We start from the raw sequence: 27,872 nt of genomic DNA on the forward strand, positions 1-27,872 counted from the left end.
ATGGATACGGTGAGTGCACACATTAGGGTCAATTCCCTTAATATCGGCTAGGGACCAACCAATCGCAGAACGATGTTCCTTAATCACCCTGATTAAACGTGTCTCTTCCTCCTTAGATAACAGAGAAAATATAATTACCGGATGGCTACCATCCGGATCCAGTTGAATATATTTTAACTCAGGAGGAAAAGGTTTAAGTACCGGGGTGGTTGGTATGTCGATAAAAGCTTATGGGGTGTCCTCATCTCACTACTAAAAATATGGTTTTTTGCCACGGTCAGTTGTGGTGGCAAAAAGCCCAAAATTCGTGGCAACATGTGTTTTGCCACGAAAAAACTTTTAGCCTCGCTCGAGGCAAAAAAGGGTGTGGAAAGAAGTTTGTTGCCACGACTTTTGCCACCGCTACAAGAGAGTGAACATTTAGCCGCGACCATGTTGTGGCAAAACATTGTTTTTTATTTGAATTAATTTAATTGTCAAAATAAATTAATTTCTTTTTGTCAAAGGCACCACCTGCAAAAGTATTTATTGCCACAAGTCGTGGCAATAAATGTTTCTCCCGCCATTATTTTTTGTTCTTTTTTGCAGCAAATGGCCGTGGCAAGACATTCTTTTGGTTTTTTTTTTTGCAACAAATGGCCGCGGCAAGACATTATTTTTGGTTTTTTTTTGCAACAAATGGCCACGGCAAGACATTATTTTTGGTTTTTTTTGCAGCAAATGGCCGCGGCAAAACATTACTTTTGGATTTTTTTTTTTATAGCAAATGGTCGTGGCAAAAAGTGTTGTATATATAATAATAATAATAATAATAATAATAATAATAATAATAATTTGTGTACTAAAACCACATAGAACTATGAATGAGAATCTAAAGTGAAATTTCATTTCACATGGAAGCTACATAAACCAATTCCAATCACTACCAAAAATAAGAGAAATAACAATCCATCTTTCGAGTATTTCGGTATCACACAAACAAAAGTATCAAACTATCTACACAAAAAATTCTTGTGATGAAAGTCCAAAATCCAACAGTACGCATATGCAATAGTACCATATTCCGCCTATTAGCGCCAAAATCGCAAAAACTATGAAGTTTCGGAATCAATCATGCATGTACAATAAGCCATTGTTGTGCATTTATTTTCTGCATAAACAAACAACAAGAAAAGTTTAGAAATAACAAGAAAGACATAAACCGAAGACAATAATTAAAGGTTTATCACTCCAACAGTGCTTAGTCATCTACCAAGCTTAGCATATGCTTCATTAGTGTCGACTCTATAAACCAAAATGTTCACTATAAGTTTTGTAGCTATTTCATACCTAAGACCGAAAGACCAAGGATGATAGCCACTCCACCGCCCTTTTTCTCACGCCCAAAAAGAAAAGGAACAAGTCAAGACCGATCACTACTTGTAACATATCTAGAATTCTAGATTCTAGACAAAACAGAGTAGATGTAGATGCAATTCCATTATTAGAAACTGAATAATGCAGATAGATAATATTATAATGTAGCAAACACATGGATTATGACGTAGTTGACAATACCCAATAATCAGCCTTAAACCCCATCAGTTAACAGGCTATTTTACTATGATGGCAGATAAAAATCTTTTCTACTTTAAATTTGTCAATGATGAGGATAAACAGCGTGTTATAGACCATGAACCACTGTTCCTTGCGGGTAGAATATTTGTTGTGAGACCATGGACTCCATCAATTGACAAATACAGAAATGGGATCAAAGCTCTTCCCAGTTGGATTCGAGTGGATCTCCCAAAACATATGTGGACTAAAAATGGTATAGATTTCATATCTAGCATCATTGGAGAGCCCATCTACATGGATGATGCTACAGCAAGAAGAACCCGAATATCATATGCAAGAATCTGCGTAGTTGTCGACATAGAGTTTAAGTTTCCGTCCTTTATTCCTGTCAAGATTGGTGAGGGGGATATAGTAGACATTAGGCTAGATTATGAATGGGTTCCTGACTTATGCACTAGTTGCAAGATTTTTGGTCATTCTGATTCAAAATGCATAAAAAACAAAGAAGTGAGTGCACGTAATCGGTCATACAACCACGATGGCTAGAACACGGGGTTGAAACAAACCAAGGAAACAACATATGAGATGGACGCCAAAAAGAATACTCTCACAGGCCAGACAAGCTGCTTAAGGGATAAAAATGAAACAACTGTCCCTAATGATGGTCAGACTGAGGATACTCCAGTTATTACAGATGGAACAACTGTCACTAATGGAACAACTATCACTAATGGTGCAAGATGTTGCACTTCTTCTGGAGGAAAAAGCAGGCTCAAGGAAGAAGAAACACTTAGACCTTGAGTCATAAGAGGTCTCCCACAACATTTGGTGTACTCGTTGAACCCTCCCAATCCCCAATAACGAATTATCATACATCATAGTGTGGTGGGGTTTGACATCTTGTAATGGAAAACATGTGGATAAGGACACAGACAACAGATATTATCAATTTAAGTTGGTTGTGGATGGAAGTGGAGTGACATACCCGAAGAATGACTATTGGCGACGATGTCTAGAGAGTCGACAATCAAGATTTTTTATTGTATCCCAATGTCATTGACCTCGACTTCGTGGTATGTGAGCTATCTTGTGCGATCCTCTCGTATCTTTTGACATCGAAGTTGTCAAGGCATCACGAAGTAGATCTGCAGATTTTCGAAGTGCGGTGAGGCAATAGATCCATCGCGCGCACGCGACAAATCTGGAAAATTATAGATTTGCAAGATCACGAAGGGAAGTGAAGCTTTTCAGCCATTCCGCAAAGTCTTCAAATCGTCCCAGCCTCCGATCGTTAGATCTTTTAAAACGATAAAGGTGTCGCATTTCTTCCGGCGAGACTACAAGTTTACGGAACAAGTAATCCAAAGATCCACAAGTGATGTGAGGTTTCCCAACCCATTCGCCATCTCATCAAACCGTAACAATTATCAATCCACAATTTTTCTAGTGTGGTGGGCAACGAGATTCCTTCCGGGAAAGCATGCAACAAACTCTCACAATCAATGATGCTAAACTCCTTTAATGCGGTGGCATTCTCGTAGTCCCTTAGGTATTGATACCAAATTAGGGATCTCTTCAATCTCGAGAGTACGAAGTGAAGTGAGACCATCCATGTCGCCCCTCCGAATATGCATCTTTTCACAACGGGCAAGATCACGGGTTTTGAAGTGCAAATTGAGGTACCTCATACCGGATAAAGAAGCCAAGCTTTCACAATCTGAAATCTTCGAGAGACCAAAGGGAGGTTAAACCCCTAAACCTTGTTCTCGGCAAACCCGCCATTCTCGGGGCAAAATTTAATATTCAAAGTTTCAAGAGAAGCCAAGTTCTCAGAACCCATCTTCCGACAAAGACAAAAGGTCATCGCAGGAAGAAATATCCAAATATTTCAGATTGGCAAGAGAAGAAGAATTGGGTAAGGAGGAGGTTGGTGCTCTTTTTTTCGATTCACTTTGAGCAATGACAACATCGACTTCTCACTACATTTCTCTATTGTCAATTGTTCAAGTGATGGAAGCATTGGCATTGTACTTAATTTGGGGCAATTCGCGAACGGACAAGACAACAACGCTATGAAGGGATACTTCTTCTTCTTCTTTTACCCAACTCTCGAGGTTAGGGTTAGCAAAAGGAAAATTATTTTCGATTGATGGGAACCATTCTCTTTGTCTTCTCACCACGCTACCACCTTCAATGAACTAGAGAGCATCCAATTCCTCCACTTTGTACATCCTTAAGAGATGGGAGTTGACCAAGTCTTTGGGAGATTTTGACAATTTCTACATTGTTTGAGACTAATCAAGACTAAATCTGGGAGCAATGGATCCGTCATCCACCGTGGGAACTGTTTATCTCAGTAACCTTTTATGCCTAACGCTTTAAAGATTTCGATGTGGCTCGAGGTTTCCCAAAGACATCAAAATCAATTTTCACTCTGTTAACGCCTTCCATTCCATACTAAATGTAACCTTGCAAGGTTGGGCTTACCCTTTAGATTCGCTTCCACACAATCTCTAGCACTTTCCACATTTTCAAGATTGAAAATCTTCAACAGGAGCCTTTGAGATGTATTAGTCCATTCAACTCATTCAATTTGCATCCAATCCTTCCCCACAAAAAGTTTCTAATCTCGAATATAAGTTAAATGACTAAGGCCAGATGGCATGTATGTTAACACGTGTCCTTATGGGTATAAATGTGCTCGAGTTTTTGCAATTTCCGATTTCTCCAAGCAACAATGTAATTTTAATACATAAAAAGCCAAGCTTTCTAAACTTTGCAGCTTAGTAATAGAGTTGGGGACGATCGTAGCAGTCGATATAATCTCAAGGTATCTTAGGCGCTTCAACTTACCAATGGAACTTGGAACTTCCCCAGTTTCTACCAAACAAACCCAAAGACACGTAAGCATTTAAAGCTTGAGAGAATATCCTCGAGAGAGATAATTTCGAGTTAAAAAGAAGTGTCCGTAAGTTTGTATGTTTACGCAAGGATTCTCGGAACTCAACTAGAAAATCTTCTCCCACGCAGCGCAGATGCCGTACTCCATTAGGGATGTCTCCTTTAGTTTCCTTTCCCACAATGAAGTACTCTATTCCTGCAACAGATTGTGCAAGGTCATGAACAAGGTTATGCATTTTCAAAGTCCAAATCTCCCCCAAGTAATCTAGTTCTGCTTCTTGAAAGAACGATCTCCACATCAAATTTTTGACATACGTATTACCTATATCTTCTAAGATTTGATTTTCTCCGAACGTGTGAAACGGACCCTTGTGCCACCCATAATTGGATCGGTTAAACCCCGAAGTACCCAACCTTTAGGAAATATAGCACAATAGGAAAAGCATTGCCTCAAATGGAATGGCAAATGATTATAGCTTATTCTCAATGCAGGCAAAATCCCAACTTCTTCTAGAGGCAATCTCCAAAGATCACTATCTTTGATACTAGGTCCACTCATGTTCCTCGTCTTAAACCAAAGATAAGCTTCCAAGGGCTTTTTAGCTGCTAGAGGCACTCCCCACACTTTCTCACAATTCCCTTTCCAATTTCCACAAGGTTCGGCTTTCCTTGCTTTTGATCCGAACCAAATGCCCTTTGCTTGAACAAATCCCAAAGAATCATCTTCCGACAACCTTAACAGTTTATATTGTGAAACGGATCCCATTATAACTACAACCTTTTAAGCTTCTAGTGGTTACAATTATTTTGCTTCCCATTGCACCTCCTAATAACAAATCGTTCAAGTTATTCCATTTCTCACCATTTTCATTCCACACATCGTCTAGAACTAGTAAAAATCTCTTCCCTTTAAGTTGTTCCCCAGGCGAGATTGTAACTGGTCCATCTCCAACTTAGGACATTCAACCGCCGTTGGTGGCAGATTTTATCGTCTTTTTCGTAATTTCCTTAACATCAAAATCCTCCCGACACGCACCCACAATTTTAAATTAAAAGTACGATTTTAAAACGAAGAAGTTGGCCAAACACAAGAGAGAACTTACAGAGAAGTGATGAAGCCCTTAAACCTATAATTAGAGGTTCACAAGTCGTAGTTCATTCTGAGGTACAAGCTTCAAACAGATTTGCGATACTCATGCCAGCCAGAGGATGAAGGTGTCGCGAAATCTGGCCGAGATTGAAAAGCAAAATAACATGGAAATAGTTCCATATGTGGCGACCATTTCGAAAATGAACAAGAAGAACTTCTACGGAGGACAAATTTGAGGAGGTCGAACTGAATTTGAGCCATCGGTGGGTTCTCTCAATACAGAAGGAGAAGAAGGAAATTCTGAAGATTCTAAAGAAAAGAAAGTTTACTCAATCAAGAGAGGAGAAATTCGGCAGGAGAGTAGCTACTCGGTAAGTGAAGAGGAATTCGAGAAAGAATATTTTTCAGACCACCTTGATGTTGAAGAAGATTCAGAGGTAGCTGGAATGTTAGAATCTCCACCAATAAATGGTATTAGTGTCAAAACTAAACAGCTAATAGAAACAACTGGCCTCTCTAGTCAGACAGGATGCATCCATGAAGGTTTTTTAACAGGGTGAAGATAACTACAGACTCTAAGAGACCAGCTCAGATTATAAAGAAAAAGAACATTCATAGACAAGAAACTAAGCATGTTTACGTTACCCTACATTGATACCATTTGGGCAAAATTAGCCACCTTTTGCATAAGTCGTGTTTCCATGTCCATCTCGTGCATCCAATCGCTCTTCATCTCATCTATTTCATGTCGCCTTTGCTCATCTTTCTCTTGTGCTTGCCTCTTAATCTCTTCAATCTCAAGTCGCCTTTCCTCCTCCTTCTCTTGTGCTACTCTTTGCATTTCAGCCAACCCTGGCTTTCCAGGTCATTCACACGATTATCCGAAGAAGATAGTCGGGAGCCAAAGTAGGCTGGTTGGGGTTACACCTCGTCCTTCAACCTCACATCGCCATGCCGCTCTGGAGGCATCACTTCCATATAGATCTCATCCGAGAGAGGTAGTTGTGTCCTATGTTCATCTATACCTGCTAGGTCTTTCATTTTGTGCTTCATTCCAAAAAAAAACACACACGATATTAAATACAGCCGAAGTATGATATTTAAACCGGGCTATTACTAAGATGAAATTGTTACATACAATGTATTCTCTTGATTGATCATCAAGAGCGTCATGCGTTGTGAACTTGTGTGAGTCCTCACAAAAAGATCTCCTAGGGAAGGGGGTGCTCCAGCCTCCTGACTCTAACCAAATATAAAGAAATTTATTAATTGTTAATCACTAGTCAAATTTAATGCCGCAGTAGGAAAATAAAAATAATAAGCATATGTACCATTATCTCTTCAAACTGGGGAAAACTTATTCTTCCAAAGAAGATGCTTAAGCTATTTGCTTAGCACGGTTAGCCCTATTACGTTTAGAAATTGCCTATACAAAAAAAGATCTCCTAGTTAGTATTGTACCCTATAAAAATACTTAAGCTAAACATTACACTTTTTCTTACTTGATGCTCCGGAGTATCCCAAAATTCCATAAGTTGAACCTACTCTTGTTGCGATAGTTGCTCTGGCCTATGGCTTATACGTTCTTCATATGTGGCATAGCGGGTATAAAAGTTCCTTTTCCATTTACTCTTTTTGTTTCTGAATTCGTCCCCGGAAATCAGAGCCAAAGTGGGCTCCTTCCGGGTCTCATCAAGTTCCCATTTATCCTAAAACGAGAGACAAAAAGATCTACTAAGAAATGAAATAGACAGTTTTTTTAAATTAGTGCAAGTGTGTGCAGATCCAAATGTCCATACCTTAATGTTATCCCATAACCACTCTTTGTCGCCTACATCTTGGAGCTTCCAATTTTTTGTCCAATCAAATCGATGTGACGTTGCCATTAATACTCCAAGAGATTCAAGAACAATCTTGGATGTTTCCGAGTCCCACCGTTGGTTGTCCGCCTTTCCATACCAATTCCAACTTTGAGCCATTTGGTTGGTCAAATACCTTAGGAAGGGTAGAAGTGCCCCTTACCCACTTTCCAGCTGTACACAAGCCCAAAGCTTCATTAATTAAACATAAGACAATAATGAACTAGAATGTTTAGTTAAACTTACCGCTCTTCGTCACCATTAGGATCCTCTCAAATCGTTTGACCATTGCACCTGTCTAAATCGTCACATAAAGCAATTCATCAAGTAAATCCATCAAGGAAGACACTAGATAATAACCACTCCCAAAACATAAACAAAAAATAGCACAAAAAACGAGTTTGTTCCCACAAAAAAAAAAACAGCACAAAAAATGAGTTTGTTCCCACAAAAAAAAATAGCACAAAAAACTACATATAATCATCGTCACTGTCATTGTCTTCATCACAATCATTATCAATGTCTTCATCACAATCACTATCATTGATGAAGTCTTCATCACATTCGACACCGTCAATGATATCTTCATCAATAGTATCCGCAACAACTTCTACTCCATCAATCTCACTCCTAGTCCAACCATTAATGTCGTGTGTGTTGTCAAACTATGTTATCCACATCTTGCTGCATGCTGATAAGAGCCCAAAACTGTAGTTTTAACCCTATAACAGTCATACTTTTAGACCAATTATGTGAGTAATAATTAAGAGTTAATACTGATTACGTGTTTTTATGCATTTCAGGCGTAAAAGTCCATTATGTGTAGAAATGTGCCACTTTAGTGAGATAAAGGAGCAAAGGTCAGTTGCTAAGGAGTTCTGTGATTAAAGGCCAAGATTCAAGAAGACAAAGCCTCTGTAAAGCCCGGTCAAAAGATTAAGAGTCAAAGTCCACGCAGGCAGAAATAGTGCACAAAGTCAACAGAACTTCTGAAGACCATATCTTTTGACTCAAACCTCGGAATTGGGCCTACCTTATGTCAAAACGACCGGCTCGGAAAGAGCTTTCCAATGGTCTAAGCCTTGATCCAATCAGAGGAGCAGAAGTGGACGAAAAGACTGTTGAAGCCAACTGCAGCTGAATAGGCCTTTTTGGACTGAAAGTATTGGGTTTTGGGCCTGATTCTCTGGCCCAAAACATGGCTCCAAGCCCATGCACGATTTCTGGATCTAAAAGTATAAAAACCAAAGCTTAGCTCTTTGTTAAGGGTAGCTAGTTAGACCTAAAACCATATAGATAATTCTAGATCTAGTTTTCAGTAGATTAATTAAGTTTTAGTTCCATTTTCAATTCTTGTTTTAGATTAAGTCTTTGAATCATTGTTCTTGATTGATTAGATAAATAAAATAGTTATTTTGTCAATTTCGATTTTTGTCATCTCAATTTATAGATCTAGTTTTAATTCTTGTTGATTATCATTTAAGTAGTTTAAGTAGATTGAAACATTGTTAGTTAATTTAGTTAAGTTAAATTTTAATATGATGAGTAGTTATAATTAAATGGGAAATGATGGTTTGATGACTCAAGGCTAAAACCTCCATTAGAGGGGTTGATGAAGCCTTGATAAAAACTTAGTGGTATAGTGTAGAAGCATTGTAGAATCTATTCCACTCTAGAAGGTCGTGATTAAGCCATGAGAATGGGTGGGCGACCTCACATGCTAGTTAGTATTTGATAGAAATGCCATGAACACTAGGGATTAGAACTCGAATTTCTTGCCGTAAGAACGTAAGAATCGAGATACAAGAATCTATGCTAGGTTATTAAGTTGGATTCGAGGTGGATTCAATTCCCCTCTAATCCTTTATCTAGATTCAAAAACAACCATATTTCCATAGCATTCGTAGTTAAATTCAACATAATCAATTTCATATAGTTATCGTAGTATAACACCCTTCGTAAAGCTCTCATTAGACTTAAGACCGACTAATTAGACTAGAAAACATTCCATGCTAGAGCACTAGGAGTGGAACGAATTTGTTACTCCACTCTATTTCGATAGAATTGAGAGTAGAAACTTTGATAAATATAGATACGTAAATTAGTTTTAGTTTACTTGCGTTTTGAGTTCATCGTTCATTTCGTAGGTAAACTATCAATTTTACATTTTATCAAATGGCGCCGCTGCCATCTTAGTTGCACTTTAGCATTGTTATCATAGTAGAATTAGTCATTTTTAAGTCCCATTAAACCCACCCACCCTCGTTTGATTCATACTGTGGTTATCCGTTTCAGCATTGAAAAAATTCCGCGACAAAATTACACTGAGCGCGATCGCGCCTATAAGGAGCGCGCTCTATAACTGGAACACGGTGCGACCACCCCATACGGAGCGACCATACTAAGTTATTGGAACACGAGCGTGACCCGCCCCTATGTGGAGCGCGACCCGCCCTTAAACACTGGAATTTCAAGTTACACGGAGACGCGACCCGCCTCTATCGCGAGCACCCGGCATACTAAAAGCAAAATTTTCCGGATTTCTACAGGTTTGTTTCAAACTTCGATTTTTAAGTTTTTCAGTGTTCTAACTTGTTATTTACACTGAACACGCGTAAACAAGGCGCTATTCATAAGCGAAGCAAGGACGCTATCAGGTATTCCTTTCTTCCATACCTCGCATCTCCAGTTAGAGGTTCATACTAATATATCAAGATTGTTTGGATTGTTGTCGTGTTTACACTTAGACTTACATGAGATTAAGGTCTGGTCGGAGAAAAACACCGAACGTAATTAACCATCAACGTCAACAAACAAATCTATCGAGTATACCAATCACTACACCTCTAACTACTATCCCACCAACCACACCTGATATAATGGTTGAAGAAAGAGAGACTCCTCTCTCTGACTTTTACAAAGCCTTGAGCGATAGCCCTAAATCTTGCATCGTTCTAGCAGACCCAGTGGGGGATTTTCGAATTCTCCCAAAAATATTTAATTTCTTACCCATTTTTCATGGTTTACACCATGAAAAACCTTACCAACACATGCGTAGGATTGAACAAGTCCTTACAACATTCCATCATCCTACGGTTGGTACGGAACAAATTAAACTGAGGGTATTTCCCTTCACCTTAGCCGATAAGGTAACGTCTCTTGGTTAACGCCCAAGCCTAACTCTGTAAACTTCGTGGGCTAAACTTGTTCAACTGTTTATGGAACATTTTTACCCCCCCCTAAAGACGGATGAGATGCTTTCCAAGATTCATTTTTCCGACAAAATCCTCATGAATCGTTTTACGAGGCTTGGAATCGTTTCACCGATCTGCTTATTGAGTGTCCACACCATAACCTAGCAAAAGACACGTTAGTTCGTGCCTTTTCAAAGGACTTCAACATCACCATAAAGAAGTCCTTGACATAATGAATGGGGGTAGTTTCCTAAGTAAAAGGAGCCCCGGAGGCTTACAAATTTTAGAAGATCAAACTAAACGTAATAACAATTGGGGGTAGTGATGATATCCCCGCGACTGTTAGTTCTTCTTCAACAACATTAAGGCGCCCGGTATGTTTGAGATGAAACCCGATCTAGAACTTAAAAATTTAATCGAATCTCTAACTAAAAGGTTGAAGCTATTTCTGTGCAACAAAAGCCTACCCCGTCATGAATGTTAACTCCAACCCATGTAATGTCCGTTTTGAGTCCCGAGCACCACGACTCTATTGTCCTTTTAAGCCTATGAACAACAACAATTAGAGCAAGATAATGTGTACTCCATTAATAACTATCCTATTCCTAATGCCCCATGGAGACAACATCCCAACTTTAGTTGGCGAAACAATTAACAAGTTTCACCTCCAGGGTCAAATAACCAAAATGTTAGGCAAGCGAACAACTATAATCAAGCTCCACCTAGGCAAGGCCAGGGACTAAGTCAGGGAAATTATAATAATTATAACAACCAAGCACAACCACGACAAGGTTTGGCACAAGGTCAGGGTAATTATAATAGTTATAATACCAATAGAGGTATCGTTCCGGTTAACAATAGTAACTATCACAACCCACCCATAAATAATCAACGTGAGATAGTTCCAGTCGCACCACCTGTGACTACTACACCGTCACATCCGGATCGTATAGACGCCTTTATACAGGTTACCCAACAACTTTTCCAATCAATAACTCAATCAAACCAACAGATCTTACAATCCATAAATCAAGGCATACAACAGTTTAGCCCAAGAGAAAGCCAAACCAAAAGGTGTGTTTCGGGATGGCGATACCCAACCCTAAAACAACAAACACGACCTTTGAGGTAAACGGTAATACTAGTAATGGAAACGATAAATAGTAGGTGACCTGAATGCCATCACCACTCTCCGTTTTGGAAGAGTGGTTGATAACAAAGTAACTATGCCTATAGTTACCCCATCAAGATACTCCTACACCGGATATCGAACTAGATATCGGGTAGAAACTGAAGAGCCTACCACCGTAGAGGTACCCGGTTAAACAACAAACTAAGAAACGAAAGCCAAGGTAACACATCAAGTCGAGCCATACGCTAAATATAGAGCGAAACCACCATTCCCTCAGAAGTTAGCCATGCTAACTAGGGATACAAACTTTGAGGAGATTAGGAACGTTTTCAAGAATCTAATGATAAACCTTCCTTTTCTCGAAGCTATTAAAAAGCTCCCTAACCACGCTAAGTTTCTTAAAGAGTTGTGCACTACTAGGCGTAAGACCAACATACCTAAAGACGCCTTTCTAACTGAACAATTCCCAACTTTATCCGAAAATAATGGAATTGTTAACTACAAGGGACCCAATTCGTCCCATCAGAAAAATGCACCTTAGGAGATTCCCACACGACGGCGTTATTAGACACGGGCGAGTGTTAACTTACTCCCATATTATTTGTATAAACAAATAGGTCTACGAGGAAATGCAACCTACAAAAAATAACGCGTTGTAATTAGCGGACATGTCAATTAAGTATCCTAAGGGTGTAGTGGAAAAACGTGCTTGTTAAGGTTCGAGATTTTTACTATCCCGCTGATTTTGTTATCCTCGATCGTAAGTCACCAACGACTCTCTACCGATCATCTTAGGGCGCCCCTTCTTGGCAAATGCCAACGCACTTATAAATTGCCGTGATGGTAAGATGTCCTTATCTTTTGGCCATCTTACAGTTGAGGTAAATGTTTTTAAAATGATGAAACAATTACCAGATTCGTCTATAGATGGGGAGGTTAGTATAATCGAGAGTTTAGCTCAAGATTATTTTAACAACACGTTTCACGAAAACAATATGTACAAATTTCTTTCTTTTGGAATTTCAGATTTTGTAAATGACTCCTACTTAGAGGAAGTCAACACCATCCTTGAGTCCACACCAATTGTAGACCCTTCGGTTGCTCCACATATTGAGTATGAAGACTTGCTACCTAAGCAAGTATTCATTATGCAAAATGAGGACCCTAACGAAACATCTATTGATTTTCCTTCCACCCCAGTGCTTAAACCTCTTCCCCCAGAGTTAAAATATATTCAACTTGATCCGGATGGTAGTCATCCGGTAATTATATCTTCTCTGTTATCTAAGAATGAAGAGACACGTTTAATCCGGGTGATTGGGGAACATCGGTCTGCGATTGGTTGGTCCTTAGCCGACATTAAGGGAATTGACCCTAATATTTGCACTCATCGTATCCATTTGGAGGATAATGCGAAGACTTCTCGCGAACCTCGGCGCCGCTTGAACCCGACCATGAAAGAGGTGGTTAGGGAAGAAGTCTTATGATTACTTTCGATCGCGGTATCATATACCTAATCTCGATAGCGAATGGGTAAGCCCCATTCATGTAGTTCCTAAGAAATCGGGAGTTACCATGGTGCGTAACGGAAAGGGTGACTATGTTGTCACACAAGGTCCTATGAAATGGAGGATCTATATTGATTACGACGTTTAAATGCTATGACACGAAAAGGATCACTTTCCTTTACCTTTTATAGATCAAATGCTTTCGAGCGCCTAGCTGGTCATGCTTTTTATTGTTTTACGGATGGCTACTCGGGCTATTTTCAGATTATTATTGATATTGATGACCAAGAAAAGACTACCTTCACATGTCCCTTTGGAGCGTATGCCTATAAACGAATGCCTTTTGGCCTTTTGTAATGCTCCTAGAACCTTCCAAATGATTATATGCTTCATATATTTAGTGACATGGTAGAAGCGCTTTATGGAAGTTTTCATGGATGATTTTTCTATCTATGGAGACTCCTTCACAGATTGTTTGTCTAACTTTGTCTAAGGTTTTGACACGGTGTGAAGAAAAAGAGCCTCGTTTTAAAGCGGGAAAAGTGTCATTTCATGGTGAAAAAGGCATAGTACTAGGTCACATTGTATCTAGTGATGGCATCGAAGTAGATAAGGCCAAACTAGATAAGATAGCAACTCTACCTAAACCACGGACTGTCCGTGATATTAGAACCTTTCTAGGCCATGCGGTTTTTTATAAAGCGGTTTATTAAAGACTTCTCGAAAATAGCTAGGCCTTTAACTAATCTGCTTTTGAAAGATGCAATCTTTGATTTTAATTTTAACTGTCGACGGGCTTTTGAAACTTTAAAAGCTGCCTAATCTCTGCACCAATTATCTGACCTCCCCATTGGTCTAAACCTTTCGAACTTATGTGTGATGCTAGTGACTATGCGGTTAGTGCGATCTTGGGACAAAAACTAGATAATAAGTTCACTATTATTTATTATGCTAGTAAAACCTTAAAAACGATGCTCAATGGAATTATTCAACTATAGAAAAAGAATTCTTAGCTGTCATTTATGCTATAGATAAGTTTAGATCTTTTATTTGGTTGGTTCTAAAACTTTAGTTTACACGGACCATGCAGCCTTTAAGTACCTTCTTGCAAAGAAGGATGCTAAGCAGAGATTAATCCGTTGGATCCTTCTCCTGCAAGAGTTCACATTAGAAATAAAGGACAAAAGAGGGGTCGAAAATGTAGTTGCCGACCACTTATCTAGACTCAGAAACGACGATTAGAGTGATTCTGAGTCCATACCGGAATCTTTTCCTGATGAGCATCTGTATGCGATTTTTTCAGCACCATGGTATGCTGACATTGTAAATTATTTAGCGGCTGATGTTATGCCTTATAATTGGTCAAGAAATGAACGTAAGAAGTTCTTGGCCAGAGTTAAGTTATACTACTGTGATTAGCCATACCTTTTTAAGTATTGTGCGGATCATATTATTCGTCGTTGTATTCCCCAGTGGGAATACAATGAAGTTCTATCGTTCTGCCATGACAAAGAGTGTGGTGGCAATTTTAGTGGGATGAAAATAGCCGCTAAAGTGCTTCAATGTGGATTTTATTGGCCTACCCTTTTTAAGGATGCCCAAGTGCATTGCAAGACGTGTATTCGTTGCCAACAACTTGGGCGAATCACGAAACGTAATATGATGCCATTAAATCCAATCTTAATAGTAGAAATTTTTTATGTTTGGGGCATTGATTTCATGGGTCCTTTCCATGTTTCCCACGGTTTCATTTATATTCTAGTTGTCGTGGACTACGTGTCTAAATGGATAGAGGCCCTGGTTTGCCGTAGCAATGACCATAAGGCAGTTGTATTTTTTATTAAAGAATATATTTTCTGTCGGTTTGGCATTCCTAAAGCCATCATTAGTGATGGTGGAACACATTTTTGCAACAGAGTTGTTGCATCCCTAGTGAAAAAGGTATGGAGTTACACACAAAGTACAACTCCTTATCATCCAAAAACTAGCGGACAAGTAGAAGTTTCTAATAGGAAATCAAAAAGATTTTAGAAACAACCTGAAACCCCGATAGGAAAAGACGTCAAAGCGTCTATCGGATGCCTTATGGGCATATAGAACTGCTTTCAAAACTCCTATAGGTATGTCTCCCTTTAGACTTGTATTTGGAAAACCATGTCATTTTCCCGTTGAATTAGAGCACCGTGCTCGTGGGCTATAAAAAGCCTTAACTTCAATATTGATGAGGCAGTGTCAAACGCAAGTTTACAATTGAATGAGCTTGAAGAAATCCGTGGCGATTCTTACGATCTCGCTGAAGGATTATAAAGCTAACATGAAACGTGTTCATGATAAGCAAATCTTGCGCAAAGAGTTTGTGGTCAGTCAAAAGGTCTTGCTTTACAACTCTCGTCTACATATTTTCCCAGGAAAACTAAAAACCCGTTGGTCTGGCCCTTTTCTGGTTACTGAAGTCACCCCTTACAAGGCAATCACCTTGGTAAATCCAAATGACAACAGTACCTTTCAAGTTAATGGTCAACGGTTAAAACATTTTCACGAACTTTTGTCCCCTGATGTAGAGGAAGTCCTTTTACAGGACCCTGTCTATGAGGATTGACCTTTGTCATTGGTGTACTTCCTTTCACTTCCATATAGTGGTAAGTGCACCATTCAGGTAACCGGCCCTCCCCCTATGGAGTGTGTGGTTGTAAGTACGGATCCTAAGTCCACGATTAACATAATTCACGTTTTCCACTTTTGCATGTTTTCTCGGTTTTTGAGTCATGTTCCTCTAAGGGGTGAATTATGTATTTAATGTTTTTCGTTTTTCTTATAATAAACTAATAAATAAATAAATAATAATAATAAATTCTTAATCATTGAAATAGCAATCCAACAAGTCTTGGGAATCTGACTTTAAACGACCCGCGTTAGAACAAATTTTGTGTTTAAAAATTTGTTTGGGGGTGGGCAATCGGTCTCTCCATCTGGATTGCTCGAACTTTTCATTTGTGTTGCTTAGGCCCATTACTTGTAGTTCAATTGGGTTGCCATAATCTAAACTTAGATTTCCTTCGTTCGCATAACTTACGTCACACACGCACTACGAGACATTTTTCCACCCTTTTATATGTCACCCATGGTTGAAATTGAGTGTTTTATGGATCATTGGATTGGAAATTCTCTACTGATCATTTCCATAACTCATTCGCCAAAATCGGGCCAGTAACGAAGCGGCAAATTGAGTTTGAAATTGCGCGAAAAATTGGAAAATTTCGGAATTCAAACTGGGCTTAGGCCCAAACCGACGCGCTGTCGCCCTGCGTCTCCTTCCTTTCCTTCCAAAAAAAAACGGTTTCCTTCTTTTTTTAGTCAATCCCCCCGGTTATCAAGGTAAACAAACCTTAAACACCAAAATAAAAAAATATATATATAGAGAGAGAAGAAAACCTAACTACACCCACACCAAGATAATCAAATCCAACTAAAATCTTCTTTAAACCATTACCACCACCAACCTAACTCCAAAAAATCGCCACCAATTCAAGTAACCACCGCCACCACCGTTGTTTTAGTTGTTTTCTTCAAACTTCGCCTCCCCACAGTCTACAAAACCATTAGTTGTCTCGAAACTTCAATGGCACTACGACGAAGAATTTTGCCGAAGCACGCTTTTGCTTCCGACAGCTTCGCGCCATTTTACGATCGCGGAGATGATTAGGAGGCATTGGAACGGACTGTGGTACTCGACTGAGGAGTTCTATCACTATGATTTGGTAGAACAATTTTATAAGAAGCAAGAATTGGAGGGGATAGGAGTTTCATAAAGGTAGCGAGAACGAGGAGGGAAATAACGGAGACGGTTGTTGGTGAATCATTAGAATTACGGCTTTGAAAGCAACCTGGTAATGACAATTCAGGAATCCCAGTATACTAGAGTTCCTGCTTTGATGAAGGATACTGTCGTGGAGGGTGAATACAATCCGACATCTCATTCGGCCCGCCATCAACCACGAAACCAATCAACCGGTTGTAGCTCGCTGGATTGGTAGGAACGCCCTCGAAAGACAAAGTCGATGATATCGGCCCGCAATGTCTTGCGTTCTCTGGATTTTGCAAACAAATAAGTATAATTTCTGCATCCTCGATTTAATGTTTAATGTGATTCGAGGAGTAGGGAAGAGCTTGGCCTCTTCCCCGTATTGATCACTAAGATCATGCTCTCCTTTAGAGTCATTAAGTAAGATCTGCTCCTATTAATATCAAATTGCATTCTAATGCAAGTATCTATCTGGATTGCATCCAAGAGACTTGGCCGTTGTCTGAAGAAAAAATGGTTGAGTCGGAGGATGAAAGGGAGGATATGACATGTCTGGATGACGCATTAGATAAATGTAGTTCTAATTTAGAACGCATGAAAGTATTGCAAACTGCCTTGCGTTGCGTTTATGGTATTTGTGAAGATATCCGAGATAGACAGATTGTAGTTCGAAAGAAGCAAACAAACCTTCAGACGAGACTTGAAATGCTCGAAGGGGTTCAGGATGATATCTTGTCTAACATGGAGACTATCCACCATCATCAACAAGCCCAGTATGCAGTACTCCGGACTGAGATGGAAGCACAGCGCTTGTTCCGAATAGAGATGCTACGACGCATGCCACCCGTGGAGGACTCTGTTTCAGCCGAGTCCGACAGGCATGAGCGTCGTCGCCGAAGGACAGATGGTTCAAGCCATTCTCCATGCCAGGACCAATCTCCATCTTCGGGCCCATCTTCATCACATGGCTAGGTGTTCACCATCACTGTGTTATTTGTTATTTCATGGTTTTGATTGTTTTATTAGTTGGATTTTAATTAAGTAGTTAAATTTAAATATTAATGTGTTTGTTTAATGTTGTTTGGATTTAAATTTTATTTTTAATATAATTGGTTAATTTCGAGTACTGCTTGTTTTTACCATTAATCCCACCTTCCTGACTTGTTCGGGGGTGGTAATATTTATACCGAGCATAATTCGTTATATGATCATCCGCGGTAAAGTAGTCTTGAAGGAAAGGTTGATAATTTGGCCGATATCGGCATATCTATGATTTGTGTGGTGGTAGCATGAAATGTAGGAGAGTTTAGAAGTTACTATTCTAAATCCATTATGAAAGATACCAGGATTTTTAGAAAATCACGAAAATGGTTTGTTTCCGTTTTCGGGTTTGGAATTTTTCTATTTCCGGAAATTGCCTTAAAACAATTTGGGAACTTGCCGATTCATTTTGGAAGCTCAAAACCTATTTAAACTCCCTTCATTCTACACTAACAAACCACACTACACCCCACCATCATCCCGCACCTTTCACTCCAAGCTTTTCCTTCTTTTTCCTCCAAATTTCTATTTCAGCACTTACGAGCGCGCCTGCGCCCTGTACAATTTCACAAAGTTTAGTCAGAGCGCAACCCGCGCCCTCCTTGAGCGTGACTCTCGCCCAAACACTATATTAGCAAAAACCCACGAGCGCGACCGCGCCCTATACGAGCGCACCCGCGCCCTGCCTTCTCTCAATGCGGAAAATTCCAATTTTCAGAGGGTCATTCCAGGATTTTTTTTTTTTTTTTTGAACTGTTCAAAGAGTAGTTGAGATGACATCCCCTATAGTCATACCTGAACAGTCTTTCGAAGACGTGTTGGGCACCGAGACCTATAGACATTGGTTCCGACACAGGATCCTGCAGTTAGGATGGCATCATCTACTGGTAAGTGATGACGATTCATATTCACCACAGCTTACTGCTTATTTTTATGACCACGTTAAATTCTATTGTAATCAGGATGGAGAACAAGAATTCTCCGTCGTAGTCGATGACACGACACATCAATTCAATAAAAATGTGGTCGCTTTAGTTTCAGGATTACCAATACCTGATCCTGTTCACACATGGGCATATATGACCGATAATGCATATCTTTATGATTATACATATTTCCATGTGTATTATGGGGAGGGTATTTCGAGTAATGGACCAGAGGGCTTATATAGCATTGCACTTGGCAGCCTTTCCTAAACGTAGGTACCACCATGTTATTCATCCCGATGAATATTTTGGGGAATGGCGTTCATTTCTGCAAAGCGATCTTTGCTGGTGACATTTTCCTCGCTTTAGCTGAGGGACGTCGCCGATATGACATTCCCCGAGTTTTAGTCGCTAGTCTTAAGAGAGCCCAAACCATGAGGCGTAAGTATCTTCTTATGCCTGTGTTGGTAAGCCGCATCATGCGTAGTTGTTTACCTGTATTCTGTGCACAATTCATAGATTGGAAAAGGGTTGAAGTCATGAGACCCACCAATTGGGTGGTTCGCTCATTGCGAATAATGACTTGGCCGGGATGGCAGGTGCAGCCTCATTTGGTCGCCCCGTACATCCCATCAGACATAATAACACTTAACAGGTTAGCATTAGTAGATGATAAATGGCGGCAAGCTTGGCAAGTTATAATGGACTGGCAGGATGCGAAGGAACCTCATCTCTTTAATGAGGAGGAGGACGTTTAAGCGGGAGATAAGGTAAGTTTTTAGTTTTGTTATTGTCTGCTTATGTCCCAAGCATATTTAATTCTGTTAACCCCATAATGGGTGGAACTCTTATAGAGTTCGTCAGTTTTTATTTCCTATATTAGTATGTTCTAACCTTGTTTTGCAGATGTCCCAGAATTTCACGCGTTTCCATGGTATTGTTCTACCCTCTTTATTTAAATGCTTTGAGGACAAAGCATGCTTCTTGTTTGGGGGGGCATAGAAACACGTGTAATTAAGGCATCTGTTAGGATATAGATATGTATAATATGCATTTGTTTTCAAGTTAAAAATTTCAAAAATATAAATAAATAAGTTTATGCTATACACTTAGGAATATTGGTATTGTTTTCCTTCTCTATGTGCTTAACAATCTAGAAGTCTCACGTAGCTTTTGCATCAGAATAATTGTTAGCAACTTAGGTTAATATGTAGGTAATAATCTTTGCATCTATCTATAAATATATTACATGAGTATCTATGATTGTTAGCAGTAAGTTTCTGAAATCTAGGCTAGAGTACTTATTCTACAAATCCTGTGAGAATATAGCCTAAAGCCTTATATGAGCGAAACATTTGAGAAATGACACAAGGGAGAAGTAAAATCCGGATAGAGAAATCACACGTCCACTTGCTTGATCACTATGCCATATCCTAAGCGAGAATTTAGGCCCTCTTTGGATCGATATAGCCAGAAATTCAAACCTATGAATTATTTTCCTAATTAGTCCCTCCTCGAGCCTTTCTTTAGCCTTCCATAAACCACAATTCCTTTACCATGTTACAAAAACAAACAAAATAAAAAATTCAACTTACCCAATCTAGAATAAGTCTGAGAATAGAATGAGTGAAGAAAGAAGAAGAGAAAAACCTGTGTAAACAAAAATTAGTAGTTGCTTCAGAAAAAGAAAAGAAGTTTCCATCCAAGGAAAAGAAAAATAAAATAATAAAATAAAAATAAAATAAAATAATAATAATAATAGAAATAAATAAAAACTCCAAAAATAGAATAAAAGGGAGTCAAAAGCCAAAGAAAAGAAAAAGAAAAATATGGCTAAGGATGGAAACAAAGTATAGAAGCAAAAGAAAATAACAAGGTTTTCTCTAAGTCACATAATATAAATACTCTATTATCTCAGACTTGTCCTTTTGAATATCCATTTCCTTCCTTCTTAAACCATCTCCTAATCCCCGCAACACCTAATAAAGACCTCTAGCTCAATTAGGAATAGGTTAGTGTGATAGGAAGTGGCAGATGTGTTTGATCGACTCCGTCTTCCTTGTTGTCATTGAGATTGTAAGGTTAAGTGTGCCCACTGCACACTGGAGTAGCGAAACTTGAGCGGAAAAATCAGAGTGATTTTCGTCTTGACAATTATGTGAGGACCTACTTAAGGACGCTATTCCGAGTTTTCAGAAACGAACCTGCTAGGCATTTCATAGTATTACTCATAGTATATATATTTGTATCATAGATGATTGATTATTATGCATATATTAGTTTAGGTTTTTAACTTGGTTATTCTTATTCAGTTGCTAGTGAGATGTATAGATAGTTGGGACATGAATGAGGAAACAATAGTTTTATTTCTTAGTCGTTGTAGTATAGTTGAAGTTTGTGAGTACCTTCACTGAAAAACTCTCACGAGGCTATAACTTCGTCCCACTAGGGAATTCCTAGTGGTTTAAAGGCCTTGTTGCATATGGTCAATGCAATCACACTCAAATAAACGAGTAGATAGAACTCCATTTTTGGTCACTTATTCTAATTTCTCATCTTTGCTTGAGGACAAGCAAAATGCTGTTTGGGGGTGGTTTGATAAGAGCCCAAAACTGTAGTTTTAACCCTGTAACAGTCATACTTTTAGACCAATTATGTGAGTAATAATTAAGAGTTAATACTGATTACGTGTTTTTATGCATTTCAGGCGTAAAAGTCCATTATGTGTAGAAATGTGCCACTTTAGCGAGATAAAGGAGCAAAGGTCGGTTGCTAAGGAGTTCTGTGATTAAAGGCCAAGATTCAAGAAGACAAAGCCTCTGTAAAGCCCGGTCAAAAGATGAAGAGTCAAAGTCCACGCGGGCAGAAATAGTGCACAAAGTCAACAGAACTTCCGAAGACCATATCTTTGGACTCAGACCTCGGAATTGGGCCTACCTTATGTCAAAACGACCGGCTCGGAAAGAGCTTTCCAATGGTCTAAGTCTTAATCCAATCAGAGGAGCAAAAGTGGACGAAATGTCTGTTGAAGCGAACTGCAGCTGAAGAGGCCTTTTTGGACTGAAAGTATTGGGTTTTGGGCCTGATTCTCTGGCCCAAAACATGGCTCCAAGCCCATGCACGATTTTTGGATCTGAAAGTATAAAAACCAAAGCTTAGCTCTTTGTTAAGGGTACCTAGTTAGACCTAAAACCATATAGATAATTCTAGATCTAGTTTTCAGTAGATTAATTAAGTTTTAGTTCCATTTTCAATTCTTGTTTTAGATTAAGTCTTTGAATCATTGTTCTTGATTGATTAGATAAATAAAATAGTTATTTTGTCAATTTCGATTTTTGTCATCTCAATTTATAGATCTAGTTTTAATTCTTGTTGATTATCATTTCATAGTTTAAGTAGATTGAAACATTGTTAGTTAATTTAGTTAAGTTAGAATTTTAATATGATGAATAGTTATAATTCAATGGGAAATGATGGTTTGATGACTCAAGGCTAAAACCTCCATTAGAGGGGTTGATGAAGCCTTGATGAAAACTTAGTGGTATAGTGTAGAAGCATTGTAGAATCTATTCCACTCTAGAAGGTCGTGATTAAGCCATGAGAATGGGTGGACGACCTCTCACATACTAGTTAGTATTTGATAGAAATGCCATGAACACTAGGGATTAGAACTCGAATTTCTTGCCGTAAGAACGTAAGAATCGAGATACAAGAATCTATGCTAGGTTATTAAGTTGGATTCGGAGGTGGATTCAATTCCCTCTAATCCTTTATCTAGATTCAAAAACAATCATATTTCCATAGCATTCGTAGTTAAATTCAACATAATCAATTTCATATAGGTATCGTAGTATAACACCCTTCATAAAGCTCTCATTAGACTTAAGACCGACTAATTAGACTAGAAAACATTCCATGCTAGAGCACTAGGAGTAGAACGAATTTGTTACTCCACTCTATTTCGATAGAATTGAGAGTAGAAACTTTGATAAATATAGATACATAAATTAGTTTTAGTTTACTTGTGTTTTGAGTTCATCGTTCATTTCGTAGGTAAACTATCAATTTTACATTTTATCACATACAAGACGTGTTATCTTCAGTCGACTCAACTACTAAACCCATATCATACAAGTCCCTTGGAAGCGTCTTTAACACAACTCGCCAATTATTATCCAAATTATCTTGGAGATAAAAAACTTGTTCAGCTTGAGATGCTAAAATAAACGGTTCACTCGTAGCTAAGGTTCGTGTAAAGTTCACAGTAGTGAACCCATATTCATCTATTTTCATTCCTGCGCGAGTCATAACATCCCACCAATCACACTTGAACATAAACACTCTATTCTCCTTGCAATAACGCAACTCAACTATGTCATTCAACACACCATAATAACCCACACTACCGGTCACTGGGTTCATGTCTTTCGCGCTCACAAAGCTTGACGTTTCTACCGATACAAAAACTCCACTATTCTGCAGAATATTGGACTTTTATTACAAGGTTTGAGGCTCAGACCTCAGAACACTCTATCTGAAGCAGAATATAAATTGTTGTACATGAGTAATTATTATAAGGTTTGAAATTTTGAATAGCCCTAATAACTTTACCACTATTGATAACACAACTAGATCAAGTAAAGTCATTATAGTAGATCGACATTATATCAAGATATACTCTGAAGCAAAGAAAAAGAGCTATTACAACTAATTACTCGGTAATGCAGAGAGACATTCTCTGTCTTCCACTCTCCAGGACCCAAAAGAAAAGGAAACAACTAATGCAGGAGGGAGGGGGAGAGAGATTTACTAACATCTTCCTATTTTTTTCCTTGTTCTTTGTGTGTTGATGTGACTAATTACCAATGCTCTAGGAACCTACAGCTAAATTCCAAGTAGAACAAACATCCCTAAATAAGAAACTAAATCTAAACTGTACTAAACATCCTCTAAATATCCCTAAATCAGCTAAACATAAATATAAATAAAACAAGTAGAATCCTTCTTGAGGTATGTTACTAAACAGTGAAATCATATTGCTATCTACAAAACTACTTTGGAAAAAAGTAAATAGAGTACATAAACTGATATAACTGCATACAATTAACACTTACTTGGTTTTCAAACCATTTACCAAACCGTTCATTATGAATACGGTCCACATTCCTAGCACTTCCCCGCCGCCCGAGCTCATCCCTAATCACTTGTTTGTGTTTCCTGTACAAAACATTATTGCATTTATGACATAGGTTTATAAATAATATTTCTTTTAACTAAGGCACAATTTCAATAAAGTGGACTTACTCAATAAATGGTACCACTTCCTCATAATTGATTAGCACATACAAACGAGCTTGTTCCCACTCATCGTCTGTTAAAGTCCTAAATGTTCCTTTCCCTAAAGCACAACTGTATCTTGAAAAAATAGAAAACTGTCCATCCAATCCAACAACTCAGAACTCTTCATTCCTCCCTGTCTGGTTGAACATAGTCTCCATCCCATCATCTAAGTATCTTGAGCAGAAAGTCAAGCATTCATCAGCAAGATACCCTTCGACAATGGATCCCTCTGGTCTACTCTTATTACGAACATACTTCTTCAAAGTGTACAAGTACCTGAATAAATATAAAAGATGACAAAATTTAAGTTCAAATTTTAACAAAATACAAACAAAAGTAACCATTACTATTATCTTTACTTTCATCGACCTTTCGATTGGGTACATCCATCGATAGTACACTCGTCCAAATGAGCTTAGCTTGACCAGCTAAATGAATAGGCAAGTGCACCATAACATCAAAAATGATGGAGGAAATATCATTTCCATTTTGCATAGTGTGACATCAATCTAGTACTCAAGACGCGTTCCAACTCTGCAACCCATAATACTTTTGAACACAACTGCTTGTAGAAATTAGAAAGTTCAACAAGAACTAATGTAACTTCCTTAGGTAAGATTCCACGTGATTGCAACCGGAAGCAGCTTGCTGCACTAGAACATGTCAATCATGGCTTTTTAGGCCGCCATATTTTGCATTCTTTCACCTAACATGACGACATATTTGATGAAAAATTATCCGAACTTTAATACCTTTCTAGATTTGACAAAGCTTCCTCTTCTCGATCAAGGACAAGGTAAAGGGAGCGGGGGATATAGTATTTGTTACCCTCTTTAGCTATCGGATGAAGTGACTTTTCGCATACCCATTAACACCAAATCTTGTCTTGACTTGGGTTATCCTTTGATTTCTTCTCTAAATTCAGCAGTGTCCCAAGCCAACTTTCACCGTTGTTCTTTTCAATGTGCATGACATCTAGATTATGGAGTAAACAAAGGTATTTCCAATATGGGAGCTCAAAAAATACACTAAATTTCTTCCAATTGTGTGGCAAAGAATTATCCTCTTGACTTCTCTTTTGTCCAATAACCTTATCACTATTCACCTTACCAAATGTGATTTGGTCGAATCCATCTAATTGAGCAAGTACATCACTTCCAGTAAAGGGGCTTGGGGCAACTCCCATTTCTGTCTTGTTACCAAAAGAACTCTTATTCTTTCGATATTTATGATCAAGTGGCAGGAATTTACGACTTCCCATATAACAGAACTTTTTCCCATTTTGCAACCATTTTGAGCAAGTCTTCTCATGGCAAGAGGGACAGGCAAGTTGTCCTTTAGTGCTCCATCCGGACAAATTAGCAAATGCTGGGAAGTCATTAATAGTCCACAAAACAGCTCCATGCATTTTAAAATTCTGTTTTGAAGAGGCATCATACGTCTCAACTCCCTTCTCCCACAACTCCTTTAACTCATCAATCAATGGCTGCAAGTACACGTCAATGTTATTTCCAGGACTGCTAAGGCCAGGAATTAGCAATGACATGATGAGAAAAGGTTGTTTCATACACATCCAAGGCGGCAGATTATACGGAACTAGAATAACGGGCCAAGTGCTATGAATAGAACTAAGACTACCAAAAAGATTGAAGCCATCACTAGCCATTCCGAGTCTGACATTGCGAGATTCTAAACCAAATGAAGGATATCTTTGGTCTAAGCTTTTCCATTCCTTGGAGTCAGCTGGATGCCTCAAAGCACCATCTTTCGTACGATCATCAGCATGCCATCTCATATCTTTAGAAGTTTTTGAGCACATAAATAATCTTTGGAGTCTTGGCTTTATAGGAAAGTATCGCAAAACCTTAGCAGCCTTTTTCTTAGGTTTTGTAGATGAACTAACTCTATTTTCTGTACACTCCGAAGTCGTGATCCATCTTGACTCACCACATACATCACAGTTATCCTTGTCCATGACTGGTTTATTATCCTTCCAATACAACATACAATCATTAGGACATGCGTCTATCTTAATGCACTCCATCCCAAGATCCCGAAGTTGTTTTTTTTATTCATAATGATTCTTGGGCATATTGATGTCATTTGGAAGTGAATCATTTAATACCTCAAGCAACATGTCAAACGAATGATTACTCCAGCCGTTAAGACACTTTACATGAAGCAATCGTACTAGAAAAGACAATTTTGAACTCTTAGTACAGCCCCGGTACAAGGGTGTGTCCGCTCCTTCAACAACTTGTAAAACTTATGTGCTTCTTCATTTGGCTCATCCGTTCGAAAGTGTCACTGAACTAGACTCATTTGTATTCGAACTAGGTGGTATGTCATTGTCTATACCAACCATGTTTTGAAATCCTAATGCATCTTGCAACATTGTATGCATATCATCACCCTGATTAGACTCGGTATTTACCTCCACACTCTCCCCATGCTTTGTCCAACGGACATAACTCCGTAGTATACCACGATTCCTTATATGATGTTCCACTATATGTTTAGGCAATAACATTAGATTAAGGCATCCTACACATGGGCAGTAAATCTCACCACCAAGTTCCTTAATTCGATTATTCCAAGAAAACTCGATAAATTTCTCACAACCAAGTATATACTTACGACTACATCTTCCTAGAGTCGGATCCATCCAACTTTTATCCATTTAAAAACTGAACTACAGCTACATAAAAAAAAAATAAGACAATCTTGTTCAGCAAAAATATCATATCCTACATCAAGTTCAAAAATTAATATATTCACTAACATATCCTAACATAACATAGGAGAACCAATAAAAAAAAGACTGTGACAAGGCCATATTAACTGTCCAAATGTGGGATTTACCACCAAATATTGGTCTCACATAATTGAAGAAAGCAATAGCCATGAAAACATAACTAGAACTCAATACGAGGAAAGCTAAAGCTTTAAATTTGAAAAGTCGAACTTTTTATCCAAAAATAACATAAATTGGATTAAAACCTCATATATATATATACAATATTCTAACAATAGAAAAGTCAAATCAATTGATCAAATATTCTTACGATATTTAGATTTAAATAAAATAATAAAGTGCTTGACTTAGTCACCAGATCGTTGAGCGGGAGCGAGAGCGAGAGCGGGAGCGAGATCGCGAGAGCACCTAACTTGAGAAGCTCCCACTTTGAGAGCGCCCACAGAACGCTTATATATACTAGTAATTTTACTAATTAATGAAGTACTGAGTAACAAATGCTAGTTATCATACTTGATTTTTTCTTGTGTGTTCTCAAAGTAATTAATAAAGGATCAATAAATCAAATGTTTGATAACAAAGTTACAAATGATTCTAACCAAAAAAAAAGTTACGAAAGATTGAAAAAGAAGTAGAATTAGGAGAAAGGACAAAAACATAATTAGCTATTGAGTTGGCTGTAAAACTGAGAAAAATAAGTTATACTACACTAGTGCTACTATGAGATGGGGAGTATAGTATAGTGGTACAGGTCTTCTTCCTTAAAC

General features: G+C 38.4%; 2 protein-coding genes across 2 annotated transcripts; one reads left to right on the top strand and one right to left on the bottom strand.

Annotated features, from left to right (window-relative positions):
• Window positions 1-1,605: 1,605 nt before the first annotated feature.
• On the top strand, window positions 1,606-2,103 carry LOC147525154 (uncharacterized). Its single transcript, XM_086578408.1, has one exon. The coding sequence runs from the start codon at window positions 1,606-1,608 to the stop codon at window positions 2,101-2,103; it is 498 nt and encodes a 165-aa protein (XP_086434534.1).
• A 5,774-nt stretch (window positions 2,104-7,877) lies between these two features.
• On the bottom strand, window positions 7,878-26,394 carry LOC147525155 (uncharacterized). Its single transcript, XM_086578410.1, has 5 exons — window positions 25,226-26,394; window positions 24,471-24,626; window positions 24,315-24,425; window positions 24,138-24,227; window positions 7,878-8,037 (listed from the first exon to the last, which is right to left on the bottom strand). The coding sequence occupies exons 1-5, from the start codon at window positions 26,392-26,394 to the stop codon at window positions 7,878-7,880; spliced, it is 1,686 nt and encodes a 561-aa protein (XP_086434536.1).
• Between the last annotated feature and the right edge of the window lie 1,478 nt (window positions 26,395-27,872).

Source organism: Coptis chinensis, chromosome 1 (assembly GCF_015680905.1).
Source record: "Coptis chinensis isolate HL-2020 chromosome 1, ASM1568090v1, whole genome shotgun sequence".
Classification (NCBI taxonomy): Eukaryota; Viridiplantae; Streptophyta; class Magnoliopsida; order Ranunculales; family Ranunculaceae; genus Coptis; species Coptis chinensis.

What these genes read in the sequence shown, in the direction of transcription:
- LOC147525154 (XM_086578408.1), top strand. Translation starts at nt 1,606, where the DNA reads ATGGCAGATAAAAATCTTTTCTACTTTAAATTTGTCAATGATGAGGAT.
- LOC147525155 (XM_086578410.1), bottom strand. Translation starts at nt 26,394, where the DNA reads ATGGAGTGCATTAAGATAGACGCATGTCCTAATGATTGTATGTTGTAT. An exon ending in CCAAGTCAAGACAAGATTTG is followed by an intron (nt 24,627 to 25,225) that starts GTGTTAATGGGT and finishes ATATTTATTCAG; the next exon opens with GTACTTGTACACTTTGAAGA. An exon ending in GAAGTGGTACCATTTATTGA is followed by an intron (nt 24,228 to 24,314) that starts GTAAGTCCACTT and finishes TGTTTTGTACAG; the next exon opens with GAAACACAAACAAGTGATTA.